General features: G+C 35.9%; 7 protein-coding genes across 7 annotated transcripts; 1 reads left to right on the forward strand and 6 right to left on the reverse strand.

The window, feature by feature from the left end:
- Positions 1–250: 250 nt before the first annotated feature.
- Positions 251–2,541, reverse strand: RO3G_13827 (uncharacterized protein; the record flags this gene model as incomplete). Its single annotated transcript, XM_067668411.1, has 6 exons — positions 251–1,579; positions 1,646–1,793; positions 1,846–1,941; positions 1,984–2,176; positions 2,246–2,273; positions 2,326–2,541. The coding sequence occupies 6 exons, from the start codon at positions 2,539–2,541 to the stop codon at positions 251–253; spliced, it is 2,010 nt and encodes a 669-aa protein (XP_067524512.1).
- Positions 2,542–3,044: 503 nt separating this feature from the next.
- On the reverse strand, positions 3,045–4,013 carry RO3G_13828 (uncharacterized protein; the record flags this gene model as incomplete). Its single annotated transcript, XM_067668412.1, has 5 exons — positions 3,045–3,180; positions 3,226–3,353; positions 3,541–3,755; positions 3,813–3,903; positions 3,951–4,013. The coding sequence occupies 5 exons, from the start codon at positions 4,011–4,013 to the stop codon at positions 3,045–3,047; spliced, it is 633 nt and encodes a 210-aa protein (XP_067524513.1).
- A 2,066-nt stretch (positions 4,014–6,079) lies between these two features.
- On the reverse strand, positions 6,080–8,031 carry RO3G_13829 (uncharacterized protein; the record flags this gene model as incomplete). The annotated part of the gene is made up of 8 exons (XM_067668413.1): positions 6,080–6,191; positions 6,244–6,360; positions 6,409–6,602; positions 6,655–7,154; positions 7,342–7,482; positions 7,543–7,612; positions 7,662–7,712; positions 7,762–8,031. The coding sequence occupies 8 exons, from the start codon at positions 8,029–8,031 to the stop codon at positions 6,080–6,082; spliced, it is 1,455 nt and encodes a 484-aa protein (XP_067524514.1).
- Positions 8,032–8,555: 524 nt separating this feature from the next.
- Positions 8,556–9,695, forward strand: RO3G_13830 (uncharacterized protein; the record flags this gene model as incomplete). The annotated part of the gene is made up of 3 exons (XM_067668414.1): positions 8,556–8,993; positions 9,039–9,620; positions 9,669–9,695. The coding sequence occupies 3 exons, from the start codon at positions 8,556–8,558 to the stop codon at positions 9,693–9,695; spliced, it is 1,047 nt and encodes a 348-aa protein (XP_067524515.1).
- Positions 9,696–10,109: 414 nt separating this feature from the next.
- On the reverse strand, positions 10,110–10,973 carry RO3G_13831 (RNA polymerase Rpb3/Rpb11 dimerization domain-containing protein; the record flags this gene model as incomplete). The annotated part of the gene is made up of 6 exons (XM_067668415.1): positions 10,110–10,229; positions 10,276–10,352; positions 10,403–10,541; positions 10,602–10,720; positions 10,776–10,825; positions 10,873–10,973. 6 exons carry the CDS (start codon positions 10,971–10,973, stop codon positions 10,110–10,112), a joined length of 606 nt encoding a protein of 201 aa, XP_067524516.1.
- A 1,159-nt stretch (positions 10,974–12,132) lies between these two features.
- On the reverse strand, positions 12,133–12,501 carry RO3G_13832 (uncharacterized protein; the record flags this gene model as incomplete). The annotated part of the gene is made up of 2 exons (XM_067668416.1): positions 12,133–12,213; positions 12,262–12,501. The coding sequence occupies 2 exons, from the start codon at positions 12,499–12,501 to the stop codon at positions 12,133–12,135; spliced, it is 321 nt and encodes a 106-aa protein (XP_067524517.1).
- A 1,392-nt stretch (positions 12,502–13,893) lies between these two features.
- RO3G_13833 (uncharacterized protein) lies at positions 13,894–14,158 on the reverse strand (the record flags this gene model as incomplete). The annotated part of the gene is made up of 2 exons (XM_067668417.1): positions 13,894–14,013; positions 14,156–14,158. The coding sequence occupies 2 exons, from the start codon at positions 14,156–14,158 to the stop codon at positions 13,894–13,896; spliced, it is 123 nt and encodes a 40-aa protein (XP_067524518.1).
- Between the last annotated feature and the right edge of the window lie 389 nt (positions 14,159–14,547).

The following is a 14,547-nucleotide window of genomic DNA, read 5'->3' on the forward strand; positions in this document are numbered from 1 at the left end:
TGACAAACATGCTTTACTGACTTTTTTTTTACAGAAAAAGGTGACTGTTTAGAATTGGATGTTTTGTTATCTTTAAAAGAGATGTGGAAAGAATTGCAATGTGAAGAAAACAGTCTAGAGTTTGATTTGTTTCTAGATACAAGCTCAATCACATTATCAAGAGCAATCGACCGTCAATCGGAATAAAATATGTGTATATATGACTAGAGTGCAAGCTTTATATGTAATAAAGTAATACAAGAAAACAATTTTAAATGCTATTATGAATGATATTTTCTACAATGGTATCTATCCACCAAAACCTATCTTTGGTGGGTAAAATGGTCACTGACTGAATGGATGAGGAGGATGAAAGTACATTGGTCGACATTCGCTTTCGTTTGGTACGTGGAGGTGGTGGTAAAGAAAAGACGTCGTCTGTGGAAGACACCATCTCTTCTTGAATGGAGGTCACCTCCTCTAACGATGTATCAAAGGCCTGTCTGTAGATTTGCTGCTGCATCGAGTAAGGCCTTACAGAGCGATGTTCGGAGCGGTAGCGACTGACGGCCTGATCCGTCAAATGCCCACAAAGTGATTTGTAGATCGATAAAGGAATATACTTGGTATCCGGAACCGGATGGCTGCTCAAGGCAGTAAACAGAATCAGCTGACATGGGCATGATGTGAGCGCAAATGCCGGCAGATCAAGGAACGTGGGTTGCAATACTGTATTTTGAAAGAGTGCTGGCAAGGTACTTATCAACTTGTCGGCTGCCTGATGGAGTGCTACACGCAGCCGCTGATTGGGTAGTATATCCTTTTGCAGTGTTAACATGTCTTGTAAAGTACAGCCTTGCAAGACAGTGTTGATCATCTCAATGTCGGTTGTGTCCAGCATACCGTCCAATTCGACAAAAGGAAAAGTGTATCGTCTGACTTTATCCACCAACAAACAAAGATCCTCATCCTCTTGTATCAGTATAAACGTGCCCGCACAGAGTCTTTTTTCAGGGAGGTAAACAGGACGTGTGAGTTGGTACATGTCCAGAAAGCATTGATGCATCCTGTCGACAGGTATTCGTAACTTGGCTGCCATGATCTTGGAGATAAAAGTGGGTTCAGCAAATCGATAGCCTTGAGACATCAGACGCGTCACGTCCTTGTCACTGGTCAATTGCCGCACTAGAAAAAGGTGTACGTCTTCTCCTGCTGAATCATCAATAGAAAGATGGTTTGGAAGTATCATTTGACTGTCATTTTCCTTGCGTGAGGTGATCCACTTTTTTAATTTGGATAGCAGGGTCACATCTACAGAATTGCTGTAGGCATGGATTGACTTTAGCTGAATTTTCTTGCTCTTTTGAGCAGTAATCACAATGTCACTCAATATACCAAGCTCGGAATGATGCGTAAAACAGAGTTCCTTCTGCAAGTCGTTTACGGCACGTATAAATTGTTGCTCGATGATATCAAAAAGAGTTTCGGATGCGTCCGAGTATTGATCGCTGACAAAGACTGGCTGTGTTATTTTGTGTATGGTTATTTTGAATAATCGATTGAACAAAGCATGCTTTAAACTGAATCCTGCTGTTAATTCCTAAGACAAAAAGAAAGTTATACTTTTTTTTTTAAAAAAAAAAAAACATAGCATTTTTCAATGTACGCTGCTATCCAAATCATGAAAAACCTCTTTCATCGGAAGTGTGCCATCAACCTTGACTAGAATACGTTCATTTTGATCTATCATGAAGCAATCCAATACAAGTCTCTTGACGTCGTCTTTGCAATTATTTTTAAAGTTGGTGATGACACTAATGCATATCAATGTCACACAAGCTATAGTGATTGTTACAGTAATTATACTTATCAACGCTACCGTGTTGAGCATCGGTCTTGGAGGTATGCTTGTCGTTATAGGTAAATAAAAAGTAGTGCCAGCCAAAGCAGTGTAATGCATCCCTATATGTACATAATGAACAACAGAAAAGAACCACTTATTACTCTAGTTTACCACAAACGGCAAGCGCCATCAACATAGAACAACCCAATCTTCTGTACCACGAATTCATCCAGTTTCCTCGTACTTTAAAAAATATGTATAAAGCTGCAGTAACAGCGACGCAAGCAATCACAGTTGCACCAATAATATAACCCGTCTTGTAGACGATAGTAAAGCATTCAATTGCATATTGTCCTATTAAAAATATATATTTGTATACATATTTATATAAGTCTATATATAGTTTTATTAAACATTCTTTACCCACATAATGCATACAAACAATACCAAGCTACAGGTATAATCAGCAAGTACTATCATTAATGTATATAAAATATGCTTACTCCAGTAAAGACACCACTTGGTATAATACGTGATAGGTAGACTTCTTCTGTGATGCCAACAAATGTAAAAGAAATAAACATGCAAACGATAGCAACAATTAAGCTAGCAAATGTATAGCCCACTCTATAGGATAATTGATAGGATTTGTCATTGATCCTTAAATCTAGGCTGTTGTTGCCAATAAAGTGCATGGACCAAATTGTTACTGCTCCCATCACAAAGGCTGCTGCTGTCAACAAGAACCTAAAGATCAAATTAAATCATGAACAAAAAAAATGAGTCAACTACCAGTTGTATAAGCCGTGAATATGTGTTCTTTTCGTCAATAGTTCTAATGTTGTTTGTGCTCCAATCACTGAAATCAAATAACTCACAAATACAATGCCTCCGTTATAATTTTGAACGGTTTCCATTGAGGTGAAAAAAAGGAGAGAAAAAAAAAAAGGGGGAACTCTAAAGAATAAATAAGGATCCTTTTTATTGTTTTCCCTTCAAATCATTCAATTTGATCGTCCGAAGGGATCTTGTATTTTATTCATGAAAATGAAGCATCATCAATGAACATTTGTTTTCTTTTTATAGTCGTCTTTCTTTTTCTTTTTTTTTTTTCTCTTGTCAGAAAGGTTACTTTTATTTTTCTTAAATCCCGTTACCAGGTCAACAATAAAAAAAAATAGAGGGCTTAATGTGTTTTTCTGTTACACATTGCTGCAGTTTTTTAGGCTTTTTTATTTTTAACCTCTTGATGGTCATCATCAGATAAGACTCGCTTGTTTGGGTTATGTAATCCACGTAAAGTAATATCATATACCACTTCTTCAATCTTTTTAACATCATATTTAATACTATCAAACCTATCATAGTATTATTATCAGTTCTTTTTGATATCTCAAAAGTACCTTTTACGAATAGCGTCATTCTTCAAGTTTAATAATTGAAATCCTGAACTCAAGTCCTTTACATGTTTTGAAATCAACAACGGACGATCATAGTCACCCACCGTAACACAATTTACAGCTAATCTTGACTATATAACAATTGAATAAATAAACTTTACTATCGCTATATATGTGTGTGTGTGTACCAGTTCATTGACGAGTGAAATATAAGCATGAAGTATATCCTCTAGTTGAATGTGAAATTCATTCAGATTATTATGTATATCCACCTTGACTATATTTAAACTAATGAATAAGCAAATAGCGCAACCTCACCAAATTATCATTACCACCAAGGGAAGATTCAATTTTTGGAATAATATTATCCACAATTCCATTATTTTCTAAATAAGATTCAAATACAACCAGATAAACCGCTTGTTGTGTCGTGCGTGACCACAAGTCATTGTATCGATAGAATTCATGAGGGGGAATCAATTTGGCAAGCACCTGGATATGTTCTTGCGCTACACTATAATCGATACTTGGTACTATATCAACGCGTAAGGATTTTTTTTTTTTGTTTGAAAGTTCATTCCTATTGTTACCAGGTCCTTTGGGATTTGCGTGTATTTGACTTAGTTTGGCATTGAGTTGACGACATGCTTTGTCAAGTTCTTTAACAGCAGTTCGAATTTCCTGCAATAATTTTACTTTATTTTTCTTTTACAGTAACATGAATTTACCTCTTTTCTTTGAGCTTCTTCTTCAAGTGATTGCTGAAGATCAGCAAAAAACTTCAAGTCCATTTTTATCAAAAAAAGAAAAATGTATGTCTGACACGTCTTTTTTTTTTTTTGTTCCCCTCTATGCAAACATTCGGAAATAGAAAAAAAAAAAAAAAAAAAGCATAAAAATTGGCGATTTTAATCTTTTACTCGGTATTATGGTATTAGTACATTCTCTACATATTATGCTTTTGTCAAGACAAGGTTGATAGAATTTGGAAAAGTATCTTTTTCAGTCAGCCAAATCATTAACGGTAACTCTTCTGGCGACTTCTTGGTTCCCTGTTTTTTGATTGTTTTTTCTACAGTGTTGGCTAATTGAAACTACCCAAGACATTGTTTGCAAAGACTATTTTCTTTAGCCATTGAGACTTTCTTTTGATAATCTGTATATTTTTCTAAAGAATACAGATTCTGCAAAACAAATACATCACTATTAATTCTTGTCCCATCCATCTTCGTACACCAGTTGGCGATATATATCATTCACTGTAACTAATTTTTAAGAACTAGAGAGAAAAAAGAGCGATGCTTTCGGTACCAATTGGCAATTATTGAATCACATAGTTGCTGGAGTGAAAGGGAAAAGGTAATAAAGATTATTTCATTCCATGCTTTATCTTTAGATTTAATATAACATAAAAAAAACTCTCAAGTCTTATTTCTTCATATCTTTGAAGCATCCCAGCTATTTTTCTTGATTCGATTGAGAGGAAACAATTAGCAAAGAGATATAATCTAAAGCAGAAAGGGACAACCACCACTTCTCTATCTTTTGCACTGGCAACTGCATGATTAGAAGACACGCTTGTTGCATCATCTTCTTTTTCCAATGAGCTAGCGGCATTCTTCATTGTAAAAAAAAAAAAAAGCGTTGCTAATGGATTGGCTTTCTTGAAATCTATTCAATGGCTTGAAGTGGTATTTTTCGAGGATATCTGATTTACTTGACCAACTTGCATGTTTCTTCAATTGATCCATATTATGTACGAGTGATTTGAACTATATGATGTTGTTCTATTATTTAACAACAATATATAGAATGAAGCGCTTTGTTTTGTATTTGCTGACACTCTTTGTAGTAAGTAGAACTATAAACACACCCAAAAATAATGGTTCTAGCTCGGTTTTGATTGGCTTTATTATATATTTTTCCATTGAGAATATGAGAATAGAAGCATGCTTGAGCTATACGAAGAAGCCGAATACCAATCTCATAATTAGTGTATGATTGAATTTTTTTTGAAAAACTAAAAGCGATTAAAGTAGTTGTTAAGAAGCCAATACGCTTTGCGTTTAATAAGAGAGAAAAGTCAGCAACCCGATTCATGCTACTGAATGTATACCTACAACGAAAGACGGCCACAAGAGCGGTCTTTTCTTTAGATGTTGTAGTGATCTACATGTGGTTCTTGTGAAAGTTAAATGTACAGAAGTTACCGCAAAGAAATACGGCTCATTCAAGACCAATTTTGTAAAAAGACCTTTGAAGTTATCTGCAAGTTGAAAAATACGCTATTCAAATCACTGAAATAGGTTGATTAGGATGATCATGTATATTATGGAGTGCAATAGGCCCTCATGCTCCTGTCTTTCCCAACGTTAACAGTCAAATAAGAGCAGCTGGTGGGGTTTGCGGAAAATCATTAACCAGCCTGTTTCTCTTTGTATACTTTTCTTTTTCAATGACTGAAAGAAAGCGGATTTATTATTCAATAACCTAAACTTTTCTGGTCAAGGGAAACCCACAAAGATGAGGATCAGCTGTATACCGTTCGCGTCCATAGATATTCGCTAGATGATCACATCGGTGCTCCGAATTACCTGCTCTTATACCACAAATCGTGTTCTTTCTACAATTCTCATCACATTCCTTTATGATAGGTGAAGATTTGGATGTAAACAAATGATACTTATTAAATGTCGCCTCGTTGTTTTCCATATCCACTGTGACATTGTGCCACCAGCTAGCAGAAAGAGGCGATGTAGGAGAGGTGATTTGAGCAAGGGAAGAGTTATAGGCCTCTCTTGCAGAGTATTCAATATGCCAATTCTACTCGATACGAATTAGTCTCTTGAAACTGTTTTTATAACATTTGCTTAACTGGCTCGCTGCCTTTATCGTGAGCTTTATCAAGATCAGCTATATAAGTGATGGAATCCACAATTTCAAAAGTCTTTGTATCCACTTTATACACCCTATTTCCAAAATAATTTATATAAAGCCACCATTTATATTCTTATCTATTACCTAAACCCAGGATTGAGATCCATCAAGGGAGTCACGGATGGACCGACGTAACCAACCGATATAGCATTTTCTGCTGTCTTTTCTTGTTTGTTTCGATAAAATATAGAAATTTCATCCCTAATTGTTATTTAGCAGATAGTATTATTATTGTAAACTGGCAATTACTTGTGGGTGTGACCAAAGAATTGAGCAGAAATAATATGGGAATAGCGATCAATGATCTGAGAGTAATAATTTGAGTAATCGTGGAAGCACGTGCTATCACCAGGTGGAATATGTCCAATGATCCATACGCGTTCATTTCTATCTTCCGCATCTTGTAATGCATTCACCAACCAAGTAAGAATACCATTTGGGTCCTACAAGAGTATAAGTGCTTTCACAAAGTATGGCTGCTCCGTTAGGATTTACCTTTTGGGTAGGCTGTTGAAAAAGCCACCAATTCAAGATATAACAAAAATTCGTATTTAAACTAATTAATTTTAAACCTGGCATAGGCCTTGTCACATAACTTCCTGTGTTTGACTGAGTAAACGAATTTATATCAGCACCCAGCCAGCGTTGCCAATTAGTTGCCAGGCTTTTATAAAGCCATTTCAAATCAAGGTATGTCTTTCTAGATGGAATACTGGAATGTTCCAAAGGAAAAATATTGGCAGGAGCGGATTCATGGTTACCTATAGTAGGAAAAACATTCGAGTTGATCAGCGAAGGAGAATCAAATTGAGAATGGAACAACTCATAGCTCTGGTCTTGAATGAATTGTGTTTTGCCGAAAGGTAATGTGGACCAGACGTCGTGAGGTGGGATGTCACCGGTGAAGATACTGAACTGGATGTTGGGTTCCACTTTAGGAATATGGCGTAGTAACGATTCAATTAATCCTAATGAAGAATCGCAATTGTATTCTCCTGTAAATCAGTGTTAGTTAATGGTAGGATATCACATTCTGCTGTTTACCCCATAGAGAGGCTTTCTTTGTAATATTTTTATTATCAGTGTATGCAGCTCTACAACAAATAGGCTTGTTGCAACTTGCTTCAGAGCCAGGCTATTATGAATCCAATTAGCTAACTTATTCATTCGTGTTGTTATTACTAGCTACTTGGTAATCGAAATCAATATGCCAATCACTTAATTGTAATACAGTAAATGTTTTTCCTTCAGATTTTATTTGTTCCTGACTACGATTTTCGCTAGGCTTTGGCTTTGGAAAAGGGACATTCCATTCATCGACCTCTATATGAATGATGTCATGTTTTAATTTAAATAGGATTGTTTATATATTTTCAAGTGTACCTGGATAAGGACAGGAACCAACGACAGCACCACATAAGAGCTGTCCGTCTCTACCAGGTATATCCATTGTCTACTGTACATTTAATCATCTCTCTCATCCTATTTATCATTTTGCTTACTGAAATCACTTTGTGGACAATAGGCCCTTGTTCACTAATCACCCCTTCACACTAAATTCAATATAAGCGTATTTATAATAAAAAGATGTGATAGACTTACTACTTCAACATCCATTTGATTTATTTGTTTACACATTGCTGTAGCAGTGGAAACAAAAAATGTTTCAGGTAAATAAGCAATTCTTTGCAACAGTTGAAGTGTAGCAATACAACGATTGCATGAAGACAGAAAGTTATCGCTTTCCACTAAAATAGCTGCCAGTGCCTTTACATCTTGCTGTCTTGTCTCAAAAGGGCTCAAATTGATTTTTTGTCCCTGAATAAATACTGTATTGAATAAAAAGAGACATATGACTTTGAGTGCTTTCATGTAAAGAAAAATAGAGGGGAGAGAGAGAGAGAGAGAGAGAGAGACAAAAGGAAAAAGAAAGGGGTTACCTTTAAAATGTAATATTTCATTCTATAAATGGTATCTGTCGTTCGAAATGTCAAATTCAAATCCAAATTTAATACCTCCCTTTGTCTATACAACCGCCAAGTCTGCCTTTATAAAATTATATTGTATACACTCTTTTTTTTTCGACATTACAGTTTGAATATGTGCACAATATGTTCTAGGCCTATTGCTTCTCATTTATTTATATGTCTTTACTTCTAAAACATGTTTGAGGATTCTGCAATAGAAAAATGAATATGCAAAAGATAGAATTAGATGCTCTCTCAAAAACAAAAGCAACTGCATAAGGAGATATTTCAAAGGCTAGCAAATAAAGACAGCATCGCTGTCATCTTTCTGCGCAGTGTACACAAAGGAGTGAATGTGAGGCTTTGCTAAAAAAAAAAGCGAGGCGTAAAAAAAAAATCCTTCTTTTTTATCATTCTTTCTTTTCTGAAATGACTTCTTACTTGATCATTGGTGGTAATGGATTTTTAGGTCAACATGTTCAAGAACAAATCCGTCTTGTTAAAGACGCTTCCACCATCACCGTCTTTGATCTATCTAGGCCCAAGCATCCCGAACCGGACGTCCAGTATGTGGTGGGCGACTTGCGCAACTATCAGGATGTATACGATGCTTTAGAAGGCATTACTGCTGTGATTCACACCGCTTCTCCACCTCCGGTCGATTCAGATCATCCACCTCGCGACCTTTATTTTGATATCAATGTCAAGGGTACATTGAATGTGATCAAGGCATGTCAGGAGAGAGGCATCAAGGTCCTTGTGGTCACAAGCTCTGGAAGTGTGATTTCCACGGGTGAAGACATGGTGAATGTGGATGAAGATACACCTTATCCGCCCAAAGCCATTGACGTATACACAGAATCCAAGGTAAGCTATGCATGAGTAGCAAAGTACCTGACAAGGCTTGTTTAGATTGAATGTGAAAAGCAAGTATTGAACGCCAATGGTGTTAAAGGATTACGCACTTGCACACTTCGTCCTTCTGCCATCTTTGGTCCTCGAGATCATCTGACGATCCCTGGAATGATCCAAATTTGTCGTAACGGGCAACACCGCTACCAAACGGGCAATAATCAGTCCCTGATGGACTTTACCTATGTTGGCAACATTGCTTATGCTCATGTCTTGGCCGCCCAAAAGCTCGCGATGCCAGACTCTGGTGCAGCAGGTCAAGCTTTCAATGTCACCAATGGAACGCCTATTCCTTTTTGGGATTTTGCTTCACGTGTCTGGGCCACCTATGGTTATTATATGCCTAACCACAAAAAAATAATCCTGTCAAAACAAACCAGTTTTGCTATTGCGTCTATCCAAGAGAAAATCTATCGCTTTAAGCTATTGTTTTGGGATGAGAGCCAAGTGAAAAAGAGTTTGTCCAAGGCAAGGTTAAAACAAGCCATGGCATCGCGTTATTTTAATATTGAGAAAGCAAGAACTATACTTGGTTATGAGCCTCAAGTGAGCTTAGATGAAGGCATCAAATTAAGTGTAGCTGTAAGTTAAACATGAAGATTATAAAAGAAACTCATTCGTTACGTATAGTGGTATAAAGAACAATACCCACAATAAAAATATTTTTTTTTTAATAATTATTCCAAGCATTTGGATTTTCTTGTTCTTTCATATCTACTTCTTCTTGTATTTGCATTTGTACATAAGCTAATTTATCAACAAGTGTCTTCATTGCCATAGTAACGACTTCTTCAGGTGCCAAAGATCCGACAGTCTATATAACATTTTAAGTAAAAGCATGACTTTCCACTAAAAAAAACAAATTTACTTCTGCTTCAAAATAAAATTTATCTGGTTTGGCATTATAATCAAAAGCTAAAAAAAAAGAGAGGATGAATACAGCGTCCAAAGGTTATTTTAAACAACTTACGTGCATCTTTGTCAGGTGGAGATTCGAATTGTGCATTTTTACTCAATGGCCTATGTATTCTACTGTTTAGTATGGGCTCTCTATTTTAACCTACAATCCTCTTACCATTCTTCTTCTGTTTCTTCAAACCAATAAGATGTATGCCTTAACTTGTTATAAGGATCATATTCAAATGCGACACCACTCACTGGACTCCATTTAGCATGTTCCTTTGCCACACCCTAACAAACCGTCAGTCTTTTTTTGTTATGGCGTCTGTTCTCTTACTTTTTTCGCAATGCACTTTAGTTTTAATTCATGGCCCTTACGCAACTTGACCAAGAGTACGCCTGAATCATCCTTGTCTATGATGACAGTTGAGAGATCCGTCAAGTAATCATGTACATTTATATACCTTGTAACACGGGTGTAAATGAAGGATTGGTTGACATCAAGTCTCGTGTCGTGACATCCTTTGTTCTATCATCTGTGCATTTGACGTGAAGTGTTAATTCTACAGAACATTCTGAGCAATATTGTGAACAAGTACAATCCTAAATGTATCGTTATTTTTTTTTTTGGTCTCAAATGATGACAAATCGTGACAAGCTTACTCTAGTATAACGTAATTTTTCCACTTCTCGACTATCAATAGGTACCATACCAAGTCGGTGAGCAATGAATTCATCAGCAAGTACAGTTGTGTTTGTTTCAATTTCTACCATGTCAATAGCTATATATTATTCCATTAGCACGTTTTCTTTTATTTTTATTCAATTTTTGTTTACCAACAGTAGGTACTTCGGCAATCATAACTCGACGAAGAGCGTTTGCAACACTGTGTAAAATTGAGTACAGTTAATTATTGATTTCAAATTGATTTACCTAAGATCAGTGTCACTAAGAATAAAGTTGATGCGATCTTTGGTAAGCTCTCTTATAGTGATGCTAGGTCCACTAAGACCATAAGAGGTTCCAATATCCATAATAATGCCTTTACAAAAAAAATAAAAGACAACCCTTTTTTTTTTTTTTTTTTTTTTGGTCCAAGTCGAGGTATGAATTTCATCCAATAGAAAATAGGTATCGCCGTAAAGCTTATTTTGGCGCTGACAATGCTATTTTGCTGGGCAAATGCCCAAAATCAGAGTCACCGGTCAAAAGCTTCTTATATGGTTTAATCAATTCCTTTAGGTTTTCTTTGATAACCCCACTCATTCCTCCCCTTTCACATTTTTTACTCTTGTTCCCAAAAGGAGAGGTTTTCTAAGCATGAACATCCTAAAGAATTGATCGGGTCCGGGCGAACGTTTATTATATTGCTTTTGCGCTCAATTGGACCTTAAAAGACGATGTTGAAAGAAAATCAGAGTCAAGAAAGTATAACGCTATTTTCTCTTTTAAATCCTTGAGCTAAGATGTACTGAAGCAAGTTTGGTTGGATGACGAAAAATAAAGAATGAGAAAAACGACGCGTTGGAGCTTTCTAAAAGACGAACCATCCAACAGAGTAGAGGGTAGCTTTGATGGTATCACTAGTTTCCGTGCAGTTGAATGTAACAAGTAAATGAAGCTAACGGCTGGTTCATCCTGTAGATCAATGATGGTTCTTGTTTGAACAGCAGGTGGCAAACAGCCAGCCGATTATAAAAAGAATAATGCTTTCTTTTTTGTATATGGAACATATAAAAAAGGTATCAAGCTCAATAAGCAGTATTAAATTAACTGCTGCAGTGGATGAAATAAAGATGGTATCCAGGCGGTGTTATTAGTATTGCAAATGACTTGCCGTCAGAAGCTACCCTTGTATTCTCAAAATGGGGGGTTTTCTTTTTGACAGATAACCTTAATAGTAAATGTAGAAGAAAACATAACATTAACATGGTTGCGTTGTTTACCAGCCTTATGGCCCAATGACAAAGCCTTTTGTTTTCTTACTCTAATGATGCTATCCATTCAACTAGACGACCTTTCTTTCCATCAAATGAATACTTTCAAGACGTCATAAAGTCCTTCACCATCCTTATTCAATGGCCCCATTTTTTTGATCTTGCAAATAAACATTGTAAAAACCAGGTTTATAATATTCTGACCAGCCTTTTGAAAGGGCCACTGTTGGATTGCTTCTTTTCTTTTTTTTTTTTATTAAAAAGAAGGAGGAGGAGGATGAGGAACCATTTGACTTTTATAATTTTCATAAAGAGAATCAAGAAAGACAGGATCACGCTAAGACATGTTAAAAAGAAGCATGGCTACCTGAATGTTTTGTTATACCTGAATCATAGTAAGCACTTGTTGAATAAATTCATGTTTTGACAGTAACGGCCGCCCATTGAACCTTCTAGCAATCTCGGGTTGCATCAAACCCATCATCTGTTGTTGTGGTAAAAAGGGTTGTTGTTGTTGTTGTTGTTGTGGAGGTATAGGAGGAGGTACAGGAGGTGAGATACCACTCTGAAGGACTTGGAGTAAAGACAGATTTCTCGCGTTCGGAGGAGGAACAGGCGGTGCCATGACCTGCACTGGACTACCATTCATCACTGGCTGTTCAGACACAAACGGCAAACGTCTTGGGTCTTCTTTTGGCTTTAGCATATTGAGCAATTCGTTGCCTTCGTGCTGCTTTGGCGAATTTTTTTCTTGTTTTTCAGGAATGAGCGTGGTTTTGTCTGATGCCTTTTTGAGCATGTCAAGTATATCCACTTTAGGCTCTGGCGGGTTTGGTTTTTGTAGTTTCTGGATTGAAGGTAAAGACTTGATGCCTTCATGTAATCTGCATTATTATTGTTTTAGAAACTAAGCAAAGAAAGTACCGATTCAGTGAGCTGTTGAACTTACTGTTGAACTTTTGACAAAATACGCTCTCTATCTCTCTTTTCAAATAGCCATAAAGCACATGCTTCTCCTAAATGTAAAAATGAACAAAACTTGACGCAATGTTTTTTTTTTTTTCTTTCTAACCCTCCGTTGTTTGATAAATGATGAACTCGTCTGTCAAGTTGATTTCTTCAAAATCTGTTAAATTCAGACAGTAGTTTTCGATGGATAATCTGTTCAACACATATAAACTAAAATAGGGATGACATTTTCTACAGTGAAAGGTTAAATACATCCAAAGCTTACTCTATTCCCTTTTTACCCTTTTGTTAGAAACATGACACCTTCATATCCAAGTTTTTCCTAATAAACGAATTTTAGTTGGATAAAAGTGACAAGATGTAAAAAAGACCAGATGGTGTCTTTACCCAGCTTTTTTTCTCAATGTCGAATTTATATACTACTGCATGTGCTGACTGGTCTAAAATATCAGTAATATTTGGGTCATGTCGTCTTAGCACTTCCAAGTTTAATTTTTTGCGTGCAACAGGTTCCATAGTTTGTTATTTTGTTACAATAAAAAAAAAAAGAAAAAGATGCGTGTGTGTTTTTTCAGCGTAAAAAAGATTCATTCCTATCGAGCACGTGACTCTTTCTTATGTACATTTTATTTTTATTTTTTTATTCAGGCTTTATAAAACCTGTTGTTTTAGGCTGCTTTTTGGGTTGATCGGCTTCTTTGGGTGCCCTTCTCTTTTTTGATTTCTTTTGGACAGATCGAATTGTCGCCATGTCTTGAACAAATGATTTTTCATATGCTTTCTGAGCATTGTCTTGTTCTTCTTCTCGCGCCTTTCTTTGTGCGTTCTCTATTTCTTCATTGGTTCTCTAAACAGATAGTCAAACTCTCAGAATACTTATTGTATTATTATTATTTTACTTCTGTTTCCTTGTTGAAATTCTTGAAGGATCGTCTGCCTACTGTTGAATCGGGTGTAAATGCAAGATAACTTGATTGACATTCTATTTGTATTTTACTATATATCAAAGACGTGTAAGAAAATGAATACAATCCTCTTTAATTTTACTTTACGGTTTCTGTATCTCGGTATCTTTTGTGTCTATCACCCATTCAGCTTCTGAAATGACTCGTTTACGTTCCTTTTCTAATTGTTCTTGTACTTCTTTTTCTAAAGACCTTTGCATGAACTATATATCAATAGTTAATGGTGAATCCAATGTCGACTTTATTTTAGTTTAACCTTCATGCTCAAAAGTCTACTGGATGCCTTCTTGGGCTCCTTTTTGTCCATTGTTAATTATACAAAAAAAAAAAAAAATGAAAATTTACCATTTTTTTTTTTTTTTTTTTTTTACAATGAAATAAATAAAGTCACGAATTAGAGAAAGTATTCATGTCTCTAAATCACTTTATAGAAACGCTTGGGTAAGACATTGGAATTTACATGGTCAAGCACCTGAAGGTTCAATCATTTTAACGCATAAATGACACATGTATCTATGATTGATCACCTATTCTTTTTTATATACACAGAAGGCCTCTGGAAAGGACAGTGTCTTTTTATATCCCTCTAGAACAATGTGTTACTAGAAACATAGAATATTGAAGAGGAAGGCAAGTTAAAGTTAGGATGTGTTTTATTCTTGGCCTAAAAATAAGAAAGAAGAATCAAATAGGTGATGATCAGATCACAAATCCTGATTTTGCCACCCAAAAAAAAT

The sequence above is a fragment of the Rhizopus delemar genome, genomic scaffold (assembly GCF_000149305.1).
Source record: "Rhizopus delemar RA 99-880 supercont3.12 genomic scaffold, whole genome shotgun sequence".
NCBI classification, from domain to species: Eukaryota; Fungi; Mucoromycota; class Mucoromycetes; order Mucorales; family Rhizopodaceae; genus Rhizopus; species Rhizopus delemar.